General features: G+C 35.6%; 1 protein-coding gene across 2 annotated transcripts; it reads left to right on the top strand.

Annotated features, from left to right (window-relative positions):
• Positions 1-130: 130 nt before the first annotated feature.
• LOC101888169 (DNA ligase 1) lies at positions 131-11,737 on the top strand. 2 transcript variants are annotated; one of them, XM_005176477.4, is made up of 8 exons: positions 131-510; positions 7,525-7,761; positions 8,389-8,610; positions 8,757-9,732; positions 9,796-9,974; positions 10,179-10,609; positions 10,670-10,768; positions 10,829-11,737. In XM_005176477.4, exons 2-8 carry the CDS (start codon positions 7,557-7,559, stop codon positions 11,024-11,026), a joined length of 2,310 nt encoding a protein of 769 aa, XP_005176534.1. In that variant the 5' UTR covers positions 131-510; positions 7,525-7,556; the 3' UTR covers positions 11,027-11,737. The 2 variants fall into 2 exon arrangements, with proteins under 2 accessions (XP_005176534.1, XP_019895442.1); XM_020039883.2 differs by lacking the exon at positions 8,389-8,610.
• The last annotated feature ends 4,624 nt before the right edge of the window (positions 11,738-16,361 follow it).

The following is a 16,361-nucleotide window of genomic DNA, read 5'->3' on the forward strand; positions in this document are numbered from 1 at the left end:
ATTTAGGATAACCACTCTCATCACGAGCTCTTTTTTAGTGGGCACACCGTGCCGAAAGGTTTTGCGAAGAAAAACTCACAAAAACAAATAACATGGATAAATTCCTTTTCGTCTCTTCATTCATGGATGTAAGGATGTGGCAGACAAACAAACAAACAAACAACAATACACACACGCACACCATGCTTAGCGACAAGTGTGTTTCCTTTTATCCGCAAGTAAATGGAGACTCTGTATTTACATAAAATACGTAAGCATCTAGCCAGCAACACTCATTCGACAATAAGTACCCCAAAGGATAACAACATCGACGAGTTGAACACAGTTGACCGAACAAGAGTTGCCGTCATACAAAGGCAAGGGGCAGCAAGAGAGAAACTTCTCAACAATAAAATAAAAAAAACATTGTGCAAAAAAAACTGTCAACTTTTAAAGTGAGTCCACACAGTGCTAAAATAAGACATTTCCTAGTTTCCTTATAAAGCACCGCGTATTACGTTTCTGGGATATGTAAGTATGAACTTTTGTGTTCATTTTCATTACATAAAAAATTATTTGAAATCATACTTTGTTTGCAAAAGGTTAAAAGTCATAAAGCTGCTGTATATACGATAATAAATAGCTGTTTGTTGTTTTGGGGGCAATACCAAGTGCAAGGTTTGCCTTGTTTTAGGGGCAGATGATTTTGTATCTATTCACCCATTTAAAAATATATTGAGAAATACATACATATGTGTGTACATTTAATGCATAATTTGTTAGGCCATTGTCTTTTTCAAATCCCCAACAAATGCGAGTGGTATTTTCTTAATTCAACAATAATTTCTAAATTTATTATAGACGGCTGCTGTCGAATGTTATAGCCTTCGCAATTCGAACTAGAATTTATGGTATTTTTCAAATGTCATTCTGGATTAGTTAGTAATCCAGTAAATTTTAGAGAACAAAAAATGCCTTTGGTGTAGATGGAGTAGAAAATTAATTTTTGTTATTGTCAATGGGTGGACACACACATCTACATCAACAAATGTCGATAAATTTTTATACGTAATACCTATGTAGTGATGACCATGCAGTCGTGTGTTTATGTGGACATACATTAAATGTGATGACATGCGGAATGCCATCGGCAAATTAATCTTCAGTTGGTAGTGCTACTCATCTTTGACTGCATTGTGGCGCTGAAAGTCGTCGAGTTAAATGCTTTTAATATTTCACAGATTTGAGTTGTTCATTCGTCCATCGGTTCATCTGTCTGTCTGTACGTCCGTCCGCCCGCTTGACTGTCTATCAATGAATGTGTGCCGCCGATGTGATACCTGTTGATAGATAAATTTCTGTACTCATGAACACACACTCAGATACGAGTGTATTTGTTAATGTGTGTTCTGGCATCGATATATACATGGAATTGTGTATACTTCTATTTGCTGTGTCTTTATTATCCTTTTTGCCTCCGAAAGAGACAAGTTTTTGCCTCAGGGCTCAAACATTCAATTTAATAAATTATGAAGATATGTTATTATCTCAGCCTTGCCCTTTCAACTCTTGCCCTGGAGTCTTTATCCATTTGTTCGAAACATAATTAGTTTGAGTATTTTATATTGCTTCAAGTATTCCTCTAATCAATTGCGACATAATTTTATTTTCCTCGAGGATTTCTTTTTTTGGATAAATAGGAATTACGAAGTCACCGTTTTTCAGAAGTTATTTGAAACATTCGAGAAATCCATGAGTAATTCGTAATATTTCAATTGAAATTGGAAACTTGTAGTTGAATTTGGAAAATTCAAATTATTTTATTTGCAATTGGAATTTTTTATTTTTAATTTTTTTAAATCAGATTGTTCCATTTGAAACTCGCAGCAAATGATTTTAAATTTTTTTCTTGGCTTCGTATTTGCCGCTTCGAAGCACAAACAAAATAATTCGAATTATAAATGCAATAATTCGAATTAAAAATGTAAAAATTCGAAAAACAAACTAAATAATTTGAATTGCAAATGATTCGAATTTCAAACGGTTACAACATGGTGACATTAAAAAACTGCAACGCCATAATTTCTTCAATTTTTTTAATTTTATTGAATGAAAGCAAAAAATGTCGGAAATAGCTTAAAATTGTATAATATTAAATTTGTTCGAATTGGTCACCTTGGCATGAATTATGGCCTTCAAACTGCCAATGAAACCGTCACATGCTGCCCGAATGTTGCTCTGCGGTATTTTGGCCTATTCCCGGCAAAGCACTTGCTTGAAGTGATCGACACTTTGGTATTTTTCAGTGCCAATCTTGCTTTCCAAAATACTCCAGACACAATGGTCCATCGGATTGGTATCCGGAGATTTTGGTGGCCATTGTGAGCTGGAAATGAAGCGAGGAACCTCATTTTGTAATCATTCTAGGGTGGCGCGTGCTGAGTCCTTTTTGAATGTCCAAGGTCTGCGGCCAAAATTTTTGCGTGCCCAAGGCTTTAATACACCCTCCAGAATATTTTCGCGATAATATTCGGCATTTATTCTGATGCCGATTAATACGAGGGGAGAGCGACCATCGGCTATTATGGAGTCCCACAACATCACCATGGCCGACGCTTGAGTTCTGGTGGCCAACCGATGGTGCACATTTTCAGCTGACCTCTTTGGCAAGTAAACACGATCATTTTGGTTGTTTACAAACTGCTGGACAACGAATGTTTTCTCATCGGAGAAGGAGAAAACAAAATTCGGCAGTTCTCCACTTTCGGCCAAGCAAAAACTTTCTAGACTTTCTTCTGAGTCTATTTTCTTTCTTTTGCGGTGTAATTTCTTGCACTTTTTGAAATTTGCCGAATGGAATATTGCGAAATGTTCAGCTCACGAGCCATTTTTGGTCACTGCGACGCGGGTTTCGATAATGTCCCATTTCTGCTGATGTTGCTGTTTTCTTCCGTCCACTTCCTTGACGTCGGGATATGCTACCAATATCACGTTAACGAGCGACGGTACGAGACACAAAAGATTTATTTACATTTAAATGCTGGAGTGCTCTAACGATAGCCACTTGTGGGTTTCCAGCCAAATATAAAGAAATCACACTATCACGCTTGAATTCCATCACGAATAGCTTTTTTCTGGAAAATTCTCACCAAAATGCTTCTGTACGCTTGTAAACAATATAATGAGCTGTCACTTGAATAATTTTAACAGCTGTCGGACGAGTGGCTTAGAAATGACAGCAGTCTGAAGTTGGTTGCAGTTTTTTCATATCACCCTGTATTGTCAAACGAATCATATATTATTTTTTTAATTAGCTTTAAATTTGACGTATATTTCGTTTTGGGCATTTCCACTGATTTGAAGTACTTTCAAGGTACCCAATTTTTTGTGGCGGAAATTTAAAAAAAAAATTGGAAAAAATTACCGCTGTTTTCATTGGTTTAAAATTAATTTAATTTGCATTACATTTGCTCTGGAAGAATCTACTAGTTTTGTCATTCTTTTTCGATATCATAAAGGAAAGTCGGTAATTCTTGTAAAAAGTAGAACATTTCTGCAATTTTGGAAAGGGACAATTGAGTTACCAAATTAAGCCTGGCATTTGGAATTTTACCCAACTTTTTGTTCCTTAATTTTTAATGCCCTTAATGTAATGTATTAGATAATATATGTAGATATGTATGCACTTCGTCTTTTATATTACTCCTCACACACACAGGTGTGAATTGTTTTACAAGTTTCTCGGTTGCAGCATCTGTTGAAATCAACCCTGACATTCATTTACATCATATTCCTATGATGCTTCACAAATATGTCAGGAGAAAAGAAAGGAATTTTCTACTTTATTTTCAAATATTTGCCGTGACATCTAACCTCAAACACCAATGCTGTCTTCTGGTTCCTACTCGCCCACACACACACCCCCTCCCCCATAAAAACTTCATCATTGTTGATGTCATTAAGGAGTCCAAGGAAAAACACAATGACATTCCACTCAACACTCAATATTGGGCACATAGCAAGAGTCTAGTTCATATAATCTCCTTAACGCTACGTGATGGAATGCCAAAATTCCAATATCATCAACGGCATTCATTCATTCAGTCTTTCTACTTGGTGGCATGGAAAATGTGGTCAAAATAAAATGTACACCAGTTGAATGCCGTCATAAAAGTATTTGATTTATAGGATATATGAATGTGCACACACACATACACATACATACATTTGTACATTTAGGCACATCGCAAATATATATTAATCCACTTAAATTAAAATGCTCTCGGAAATGATTTAGCTTGTGTGCTAAGTAATGGATAATACCTCATATCAATGGACACGAATTCGTGAGCAAGATCTTATTCTTTTTGGTTTGGTTTGTGTGGAACGGGTATTTTGAGTGTATACTTTTAAAAGTTTGTACATTTCTAAAGGCTAATGGAAGATGGCATAGCGTATGATTTTTGTAAATTACTCATACGCTATATACACCCTGCCTTATTCATAAATACGTTGATATGGACAGACTGAAGAAAACAAAATTGTTCAAAATCTACACAATACCTGTTACCTGTTAGATACATTGTGTAATAACGCGAAAGCTTATGCTGACAATGAATTCAATAACAATTCAACTGAAAATACAAGATTAAATCCCGCGAGGCACGAACTTCCGCAAAATTATACTTTTGAGGCAAAATTCAACCACTCCATAATCAAGTCGCATATTACTTATGGGTCTAATGTTTTCTTGTTTAAATTATATTCTTCCTTGATAAATGACATGATAATGACATAATTTTTTACCGAAAACATATTACTTTTTTGCCATTAATGGGCTTATATTTAGGGCAGAACTATAGTATTTATAGATGGTGCAAGTCAGAGTCATATTATTGTCACCGGGTGAATATAGCCCTGTTGTTACGATATCATAACAACATAGTCACAAATGTTAAGTGATTTAAACAGCAAAGGCAATATGAAATTAATTGGGAACGTCTATCGAATAAATTTTTGAAACCAAATTTTGGATTATACGACCTTTTATTTGTCATTCTTTCCTATAATTTTATTTTTATACCCTCAGCCTAGTCATATGGCTGAGGGTAATATCATTTGATACGGCCAAAACGTGCCTCATCGAAATAACGGTTTTAAACCCTGGGTCTCTTTGTATCAAATCCGTTTCAGACATTTTAAGTCGATTTCGCGATGTTTGTCTGTCCGCCGTCTGTCTATCTGGCTGGTGCGTTCGATAAATTTCGAAGGGAGTATCCGATTTGATCCACACTTGGTAAATCAAAATACTATTGTCAAACTTATATCAATTTCGGAGATGGGCAATATCGGCCCACTCCTTCTGGTACATGCCCCATTAAATGTCAATATTTTCAAAGAAAATAATTTACTGCACACAAAAGAGAAAGGATAATCCCATTTTGCTCCAACTTTGCAAATCTCTATATTTTCATCAGCGCTAGGTCAGGTGCGAAAATGAAAAATATCGGTTCGTTCCATCCTGTACTTCCCCCACAAAGGGTCAAAATTTTGAATAATTATAACTCTTATAAAATGTGATGTAATTGTCCGATTGTCTTCAAATTACAAACATTACAATATTTTTAGTAACCCAAGGTCTAGTGCGAAGATGGAATATATCGGTATACTATATTTGTTTGCACAAGCAAATTTCCACATTTTTTAAAAATTTGCATTTTCTGGTACCTCCCCCACAAAGGGTCAAAATTTCGAATATTCATGAAGTACATGAAACGAGAAATTAACATCCGATTCCATTCAGACTTGGCACATCTCAATACTTCCGTCAACTCAAGATCTATTATAAATATGGTAGAGATAGGACAATTCCTTCTAGTACCTCCCCCACAAAGGGTCAACGTTTTAAATAACCAAAACTATCATAAAATCCAAAATAAGAATCTGGGTTTCTTCAAATTTCAGACATCACAATATTTGTATATACCTAAGGTCTGGTGTGAAAATGGGATATATCGGCCCACTTCTTCTGGTACCTCCCCCACAAAGGTTCAAAATTTTTTCCAGGAAGCTCATAAAACACGAAATTAACATCCGATTTCATTCAGATTGGCACTTCTCATTATTTCCATCAATAAAAGATCTGTTATAAAGATAGTAGAGATTCAGGTCCGCATAAAATTGGATAAAAATGTTCGATTTCCTTCAAATTTTGCAACAACCAATATTTTTATCTGTATGTATTTGTGTCTGTAGATGATGTACGAAAGTGGAATACTTCGGTCCGCTAGATCTGTTAGCTCAAGCAGATTTCCACATTTTTCAAAAATTTGCACATATCTCATATAAAGTATAGGAAATAGTCGATATAGTCTAAATCTGGCAAGTTGTAATATTTTTATAAGTCTTAGGTAAGATACGAAGTGGTCAATATAATAAAAATTAAAAATAGAATCGTACGATTGCATGTAAATACCTTTGTATTTGTATCAGAACTTCTAGCTTAAATGTATGTAAGACTTCATGTCAGTTTTAATCAAATTTTGTTGAAACCATGCTACAATAAGCAGACTTTGTAAAACTACTGAAAAAAGCCCAGAAGATATGCCCACTTTCTTTTAGAATTATTAAAAATTAGATGCTTTAAATTTATTTTCTATTTTCCGTAATTTTTTAAAAGTTCGAAAAATAAATGAAATGCCTGGATTTTCTTTCAAACGGTATATTCTAATTGTTCACCTCACTAAGCTGTATACGTTTATATTGGACCTGCATTACAACGTATACATCTATTGACAGTTTTCGGAAGGAGTTGACAAAAGGCTCAGGAAATTATTCCAATTTATTTCAACTTCACTTCCATGCCTTAATAATTCAATTATTGTATTGATGCCATTAAAAGCATTGATTTACACCCTAAAAGCTTTTAGAATCAAATCTATTGGAGGACAAGAAATATCACACATACATACATATGTATGTATTTAATACATACTTATTTATATGAGTTTATGTGTAACTTAAGAAACTCTTAAGATATTCATAGTTCCAAGAATGAAATAAAAATATTTACTCATGAATTTTAAATAGGAGCACAGCGTTGAAGCATGACGCTACTTTGGCATAAAGAAAATACTAAACAACACTTTTTACTGCTAACCAATTTGCACTTGTCTATGCCGACAAGGTACGCACATATCTACAGGTGGGTTAAAGTTAAAAGGTTAACTCAGGCAATCTTGTAAAACATCTTCTCGTCCTTCGCTCTCGCCATCTCTTCTCTCTTGATTTGCTGCCTGTCTCTATGGCGGATTGTTGTTTTAACTTCATTTAACACTAAAAGAATGATTTCTATTATGCAAATTAAATCGAAACCCTTCCGGCTGTTCATTTGATTTAAGGCCAACAATAAGGTTGCGAACAAACCACCTCCCATGAATATTAAATTAGTGACATTGTTATTCCAGAATCCTTCATCAAGTGTTTTTCTGATTTGTTTTCTCGTTTTATTTGTTATTGCGTTTTTCCTTTTTTTGTGTATTCCAGCTCAGCAACAGGTTACGGGTTAGCATAGCAAAATGAGACGTAGCTCAGCGATTTTATTCATCTTATGGATGGTCACCATCTCGAGTGGTTGGGCACAACGTTCGCCATTTTCCTTGCAGGCAGCCGTGGACGAACTACACCGCCAGGAATATCCATTGAATGCCCCACCCGGCCAACAACCAAGGTATATGGCTGGCGCCTTTGGTTCATCACCCGATCAGGATTATTGGGATGAAGGTAATATTACGTTGTTTGCATGATGATCCTTGATGATTTTACATTTCCTTCAAAGCGCCTATAACGCTAAAGAGTCTAATGCTATCAATTCGATTTTTACGGAAAATATAAAATTAATCTAACAATGAAAAATTCGAATGCGCTTAAATGTTATGCACTGTGCTGTTATCTTAGAAATCACAACACATACACACTCACAAAATATATTCTAATAGTCTCAAGGAATCTTAAAAATCACCTATATCTCTGTTTTTATGACATTTACCGGTATTTGAAAATGCCAACCTTATTTTATGACAAATCACGTTGATTGATTCCACAAAAACTATCTCGCTACAAATTACCTCAGACACTTATCATTAGCACTACCACATATTAACCCACATTATCCCGCTTCTATAAAAATATCCGCATGCAGACATTCATGCACCCCAAAACATTGATGTTTTTTATGAGCTGCATGTTTGCACTGTCCTCACCATTCAAAGCTATGCTCACCCGCTGAAGCAAGCCATCATTGCTTCCCCTCACTCATCCACTTTTTTCACTTTCATTTGCTATTGATAAAAAAACGACATTTTCCCGTTTTCCCCATGTGTATCCCCCCTCTTCTTAACCAATTTACAGACGCCGCCTACACTTTCAACACAAAGAAACAGCGAAATCGCATAAACAAACAGCTAGCAAAATATTTGGAACGGGAAAATTATGAAGCCGATCATGGTGGCTTGAGCCTCGGACCCTTTGGTGGCTATGAATTTGATGCAGATAGCAATAGGCTTTCATTGCCGCCATACACGGATGAACGCAAGCGTTCATCGGTGTTTCGAGAGCGCAGCAATTTCTATGGTAAGTGGACATTCTAAAGAAAATGTGGCGAAAATCTGTGCTATAAAACAGCTGTCGGAGTTGAATCCCTTCGTTGCGGTCGTTTAAATGACCCTAATTCTGGGAAATTATACACACTAACAGTGTTATTTAAATGTGCTTTTCAGATGAAAGTCCTGCTTCGATTTTCCGTGAACGAGACATGCCCGACAGCATAGATCGTTCCGAATTAACCGATCAATTTTTAAGGGAAGTTGAACGTTCTCAAGAGCATGGACACCAAGATCGCTACAAGGAGGCTCTGCGTAATCTCTGGGAAAAATACCAACAACAAGAAAACGAAATCGATGGGGGAGATGTTTATGAGGAGCAAAAGAAACGCATGCGCATGCCTCCATATTACATGCTTATGCAAAAGAAGCGATCGTATCCGGTCCTACCATGGTTGCCAGTTGAACGTAGGAAACGCTTTCCAGTCTCCAAACGGTCTACAAATCACATTGGCAATGAGGGCCCGCTAAACAGCATGGGTAAAACTGATGAGAATGTCGAGAGAGAATTGAGCGAACTATTCGGAGCAGCCAATGATGAGAAGAAAAAACGTTCCATAGATGAAAAACCACATCAAGGTGTGGCAACGACACATGGCAGCGATAGTAGCGCTAACCCTGCTGCTGATATGCGTCTTGAAACCAATGGAAATGCCTCCAAAACTGAAGAGATCAAACCTGTTGCCACCACCATGGAACCCAATCATCACCAACATGCTGGTCACACAATGTCCGAGCATAAACATGGTAAACGAAGCAACCATCCTGCATCCCACGAAAGTCATGAAGACGATGGCGGTGAAGAAGAGGAGGAAGATTCCGAAGAGGAGCACGAAAGCGAGGAAGAAGATGAAGAGCACGACCATGAACACGATCATGAGGAGGACGATGAAGAAGCCAAGAAACGTAAAAAGAAGCGTGATGTTCCAACTGCTTCCACGTCTCCAGCCAAGCGAAAGCGTAATGTTGCTGTCCCTCTGAGGCACACAATGGAATCTATGACCATGCGCAGAAAAAAATCCATCGATTGGTCAAAGTATTTCGGTTTGGACCGTAAGAAGAAGGCCATGAGCATTGCGGACTCCAATAAAACGTAAATCAACTTTCATAACCTTTGTCTTGGTTTCATTGAGTTTCATATTTTCTAATTTTATAGTGATGCTGATATGAAGAAGCGCAATGCCGAAGAAGATGCTCCACCATCGGCCAGCGATGATGCTGATAAAAAGAAACGCAACATTGACCCCACGAAATTGGAAAATATGAACAAAAAATTGCAAGCCATTGAAGATTTTATTATCAACGAAACAATTAAATACACTGGAGCTCATGAAGGTGGGTGCTTTCAATAAACTTGAAATAGATAGTCCATATTTAAGATTGAATTATGATTTTTTTATTATGGAGACACATACTAAAAAGTTTCTCCTGCCCGAAAGGGCTAGTTTTTACACACATACATACAAGAATATTTATCATGCAAATCCTTCTAATGAAATGTATTCTCAAATAATAATGCGAACATTTAATTATTTCAAGGAATTGGTGATCCCGATGAAATCCAGCGTTTGAAGGATCGTGTTCTGTCGCGTCTTGCTACTGCCTACAGCTTGGAGAAAATGCGTCGAGCTTTAGAGAAATTAAGACAATCCGTTGAAAATGAAAATCATCTTATGCACAACATCATTGAGCCCGACTCTTCGGAATCGTCGGAAAACACCTCGTTAGAGGCGACTAAACGTGAAAAATCTCTAAGCAAATCACAACCGGTTATTAATGATGACAAGGATGATGAGATGAAACGAAAAATGAAGAAGAGCAATGGTTTCATGCGTTATCCAGATGTTCCCAACGAATTTGGAGAATACGAGGAAGCCATACAAGGACCAAATCGCTATGAGACCCTAAATGATGCCTACTTGGGTAATAAAAACTATATTTTGGGTACAAATCAATGTCCTATTCTAGAGGTATGGGGAGCACAATATTCAGTCTTGAATTTTTAATAAAATTTAATTGCTACTTTCAAGTCAATGGCCCAACGTTGCCGCGGCGTGGATTTGCTAAGTGGTGACATTAACCAAGAATTGCTGCCTCTCTGTGGAGTACATCAATTGTGTTACTTATGCGTAAGTATAATTACGTAAATTATGAAAACTCGATTTACTTACACCGTTTTTTCTTCGTAGGGCACCTCCCAAATAGCCTGCGACTACCAGTACCTTGCCGAAGCCGATGCAGTCTGTGGTGCCAACAACAATGACTGTCAGGCAATTGCTCGTTCAGTTTTAATGATCTTGCGAGGCACTCCCGGTCCCCAATTGGGTCCGCGAGAATGTGTTAAGAATTCCTGTTTGTACAGTGCCATGCGCGAGATAGGTCTATAAGTGGCTGCTGGTTAAACGAAACCGAAATGGTTGTCGTGTTTTTCGTTCAAGCTTTTTTGTCCACTACAAAAGAAAAAAGAGTGTTTTCATTAAATCTCAGTGTATTTAGTTTCTAAGTCAGGATCAAACGTTGAACAATGTCCATTCCATGGAGATATGGACCTATAAACGAAACACATGAAAATCAAAATTAGTGTTACACCTAACCCACGAGACGAATGAAATATTATTTAAATATTGCAGAAATACGTTCTTCTTCGCATCAAAATAACCTACAATAATAATAACAATAAATTGAATTATAACAGTAGATTGTATAATTAATAAAATTCAAATTTAAATCTATGTTATTTAGGTTATGTCAAGTTCTTAAATCTGTAAACGGATGATGAACATTTTATGTGCAGCAGATAATATTCCGAATAAATTAACCAAGGAGAGATCGACATCAGCATTACCATCAACATAAGAGAACTAAATCCCCCCGTCCTTACTACCCCGACACATGTCACAAATACAATGCAAACATCCATTCAAACCGATACAAAAAAGAGAAAATCAATATATATTTAAATGTATTTATTATATATGTGAGTATTATATACAATAAAATAAAATTATTAAATTGAAAGTTCCCACATTTTCCCTTTAATAAGTGGCACAATAAATGGCAGCTAAATAAATGTGACCCACTTTTATTTTAATTCATTACTTTTACACTTTGATCTTTTGAAATCCATACCTACTAACTTCTGAACGGAAATGTTAAAACAAACCGGTTGCACACATATTACCTACCAACCGATCATATTTTTTCTCCAAGGAGCAAAGTTATGCTAAAAATGGGATTTAGAAGAGGTAACTCTCACACAAGTATGGCATTCAAGGTGTAGATTATCAAGCAGAGTTAAAAGCTAGCGATTATCTAGCACGATTTCTGCAAGAAGCATCCAGGGTCCAGGGAGTGGATACTTGAAAATTTGAAATTAAAATTATTTCCTTTATGAAAGCCCAGGAGAATCCATGAATAAGTTTTTCGCCAGAGCCTATTTAGCGAAAACAGGGGCCACCATGTGTGGGCGAGGTTGACATTTGGAAAGGGGAGGCTTTGCGTACAAATTACATTTTGTATTCGCTTCACTTTCCCGTACAACCCCCATCTATAACTAGAAAATAAATTTATGTATTAAAAACATTAAAAACAAGTAAAAATTCTAAATACTACTTAAATTCTACAACTAAAGCTATACATGCTATATATATAAAAGTACAAAAATACGTTTCAAACCATGGTTAGGTTTCCTATATACCTGATTATCTGCTCTATAGTGAAATATTTAAAGGATTTAAAAAAAAATATTCCAATAAGCCAACAGAGAGCCACTAATCATTATGTACGTAAACGCAACTCGAAAAACAAGCAGCAAAAGCTCAATATACACGATGAGCCAAATATCAGACAGACGTGAACGGAACAACCAAACGTATCAATCGAACAAATAGAGGCTAATGAGTGGCAAAAGAAGATACTATTATACGTTAGACATTTTAATGTATTAACAAAAACCCGAAGCGAGGCTTCTAACGTTCGTCTTATTTTTGTTTTTGGATCAAGTGAAAGCAAATCATGTGGCTTGTATTATTAAAAAACGACGTTACGCGTTAAAGCAATTTTCGGACCAAAATAATATTCTGTCAATAGATCTGGCAAGTTAAATGACACAATCGGATCTTGATTTAACATTAATAAGATCATTAAAGGTAGGTCTACCACTGCAACGTTTTCTAATTTCTACAAAGTTTAATCCCTTCATACTCCAGCAATAGAGACATCATTGTTTCCAATGATTGCTGAAGCATAAAAGGTATGTTATCGCACTCAACAAATTGCAAAAAAAAATATGGATCTAAAAGCTATTGCGCACGCCTCATTTTTATTATTTTTTTTATCAAATTATTCGTTCAAAGCCCTACAATTGGTATTATACCAGCAAATAATTTTTTGGTCGCCTCTACCATTACTTGCTCGGTTTCCGAAAATATATCACTGTCGAGAGCGGCAAGCACGTTTCTGTTGAAAATAGCTGCCGCTCTATCCATTGGCTTATTTTCGTATGAATAAGATTTGCAGTAGCTTGTTGCAAAATGAGCTTTTTGCAATTGCGAACAAGACCTATTACTAGCATCTAAATCGTTTTCAGACTCAAAAATTTTAAAAATTAGTGCGGGAGAAGCGACTTCTATCTGTTTGCCCCACCTGTTTTTTTTTTTTAATAAAAACTTGATTGTCTAAAAAGTAATTTAATAAATTAGTTAGCAGTGGGAATTATCGAACATACAATGTAAAATATCTTCTGAATTTGGAGAAAAGCACACACGATTTGGTCCAAGGTAGCCGCGATATTGCTGGAAGAATTGGACATGTACAGAATGTCTATCGCAAATTAGTAAAACTTTTTTCAATGATAGTCCATTTAGGCCAACGAGTACTTCTCGAAGTACACCTTCCAGTACCGAAATGCTATATTCCCGTGTTAGTAAAAATCTTAATAGTATCCTCCACTCGTTACATAACCCACTAAGCTGCAGTCCTAAAGAATATGTAACGACATTACTATCCAAGTCAGTAACTTTTAATGAGTCAAATTGGATAGCACACGTACGTTCCTGTTCAGTCATCCCTTCAATAATAGTGCACAAATTTTCTTTAACATCATCGTCAAATCCTACGAGAGTTGGTTTCGTTTGCAATCTTAGAACACTTTCGGTACTGGGGAGAGCAAATTTGAACTTATCTATCATGTATTCATAATTTTCTTTTGATAGAAGTTGAAGCTGTTGTACTACATCTAACTGCTCAGGTGTGTACGGGGATGTTGAGTCATTTGTGATGACGCGAGCAAATGCAATACTGGCTTCACTTGCCTTCTTCCCTGGGAAAATTCCATTTGCTAGGAGAAACTCAACTTTTTTTCAAGTGCCGCCAACTTTGCAAGTAAAAGTTAATTTTTCTCTGCAAACAGAAATCTTTGTTTATACTTAATTCTTGTTCTTCTATAAGACTACTTACATTACTTATATTATTATTAATTTCTAAATTTTTCTACATTTACTTCACATTTTAATTCTTCAATATCTAACCTATCTTTAGAAACGATTCCCTCAACATTTAAACTTATCTATCATGTATTCATAATTTTATTTTGACAGAAGTTGAAGGTGTTGTACTACATCTAACTGCTCAGGTGTGTCGAGTCATGTGTGATGACGCGAGCAAATGCAATACTGGCTTTACTTGCCTCCTTCGCTGCGAAAATTTTTTTTTCTCTTTGCAAACAGAAATATTTGTTTATACTTGATTCTACTTCTTCTTTTCTATAATACTACTTACACTACTTATATTATTATTAATTTCTAAATTTTCTACATTTGCTTCACATTTGAACTCTTCAATATCTAACCTCTCTTTATAAACAATTCCCTCAACATTGTTTCCAAAATTAACACCTATAAATTTTATTAATTGTAAGGTGTTCATAACCGTTAGTGATAAATAAGAAACATGCAACGGTATACATTATTGTTAAATTACAGGTGTTATATATACAATCATACATCATATCCTTGGCATAGTGTTGCTTATGTTGCTAATAGTATTTTATAGTTCAGTCAGAATTTAGATAGTAGAGATAGTTATGTAACACTGTGTAAAAAGAACTAAAAGAACGTACCTTCATCAGCTATCAATGTAGGTAAACACAAAACTGGTGTCGCATAAGATGAAAGCTGCACCTGATATGCTTTTCTGGAAAACATATTAAGCTTAAAATGTCTACCGCATATTCGAGACGTCTTTTTCGTTGATATTCCATGTCTCTCTAAAAGTATTGTACTCCAAGCATCCTTTACGCCATGCATACTTACTTCCTTGAGGCAAAATCTCATGACAGAGATCTCGCACCCAGGAACGCAGCACTGCCTATATCTAGACATAATGGAACAATCTAAAATGGAAAAACAAAACAAGTGGTAATTTATTTTAAAACCTAACAATATTTTCATTTTGGAAAATATGGAGATAAGACATTTACAAATCGATTTCCGAAAGTTATTCTATCCTACGCATTGTCTATACAAGTATCAAGGTGTCGAAGGTAGTAGAACAAACTCACAAAAGTCTCTTAGTACACAAAAAATAAGAGTTTGGGACTACGGGGAATCGGGGAAGTTTCTTTACTTGCAGATCCGGCTACATGTGGTTCCTGTCGGGTAAAAGAAAATCGGTAATGCGCAATTTAATTTCCTAATTTTCCGGGTACCTTTATATATCTGAACATTTATATTTTATATCAGAACAGTTTTGGTTTTATTTTTCTAGATGAATGAAACTCAGATGAAGATAATGCACTTGATTCTGCTAAAATTGAATCTATTGAATAATCTAGACTGTAGGTAGGTCAAAAATGTCCGCTGCATTTCCCAGGCATAGCCTAGTACAATTGGTCGATGAGTGTAAACCAAGACCGGAATATGGGGCAGATGGACTGGATTGGCACAGAGCAATTTCTTCTTGTTTTTTTTTTTTTCTTTTTTTAACACTTACCTTAATAAATTTTCTTATTACACTTCCACTTCTATTGGTGGGTCCAATTGGACCATGGACCACAAATTTCACCAATTGGATATTGGAGATATTTGGTTGAGTTGTTTGAGGGTGTGCTCAAAGGTCTGAAAGGAGGTTAGTTAGGTTAAAGACGTTACATTAAAACATAGCACCTATTTATATATACTATCATATCAATATTGTTAATATAATAATAATAATAATTATTATTGTTGGAGGTTATGTTGGCGGTCAGTTTTTTTTTATTGTTTTTTAAATCACGCATACGCATTTGTTCCAAGATATTTATATATACATTTTTATACGAAATAGATAAATAATTTAAAAATTGTAAAAGTTGAATGGATTACCAAACCGACGCCAACGAGAAAAGTAAAAAAGTGAAGTAACGAACAAAGGAATATTTCGAGGGGTTACAAACGGAATGACAAAGCAAATATACACTCCATAGAATGGTGGAGGGTATAAAAATTAATATAATAGGTAGGTGCAAATGCTCTTAAGGTCGGCATCTCCCAATGCTCGGCATTTTTTATATTTAAAATCTACTGGGTAATGTTTTTATGCCATCTGTCTCTGAACATGAAATATCAAATAACGTTTTCAAAAACAAAAATAAAGAACAGAACGAAAAACAGACTTAAAAGATAGGTATTTACTACTTTAGAAATATCTGTATTGATACCTTCTAATGAAGATTGCGCCCAAAAG

The sequence above is a fragment of the Musca domestica genome, unplaced genomic scaffold (assembly GCF_030504385.1).
Source record: "Musca domestica strain aabys unplaced genomic scaffold, Musca_domestica.polishedcontigs.V.1.1 8, whole genome shotgun sequence".
Lineage (NCBI taxonomy): Eukaryota > Metazoa > Arthropoda > Insecta > Diptera > Muscidae > Musca > Musca domestica.

Bases quoted from the DNA above. Each gene is read 5' to 3' on its own strand.
- LOC101888169 (XM_005176477.4), top strand. From the start codon at position 7,557: ATGAGACGTAGCTCAGCGATTTTATTCATCTTATGGATGGTCACCATC. The intron at 9,975-10,178 runs GTGGGTGCTTTC...AATTATTTCAAG, and splicing joins ATACACTGGAGCTCATGAAG to GAATTGGTGATCCCGATGAA. The intron at 10,769-10,828 runs GTAAGTATAATT...TTTTCTTCGTAG, and splicing joins ATCAATTGTGTTACTTATGC to GGCACCTCCCAAATAGCCTG.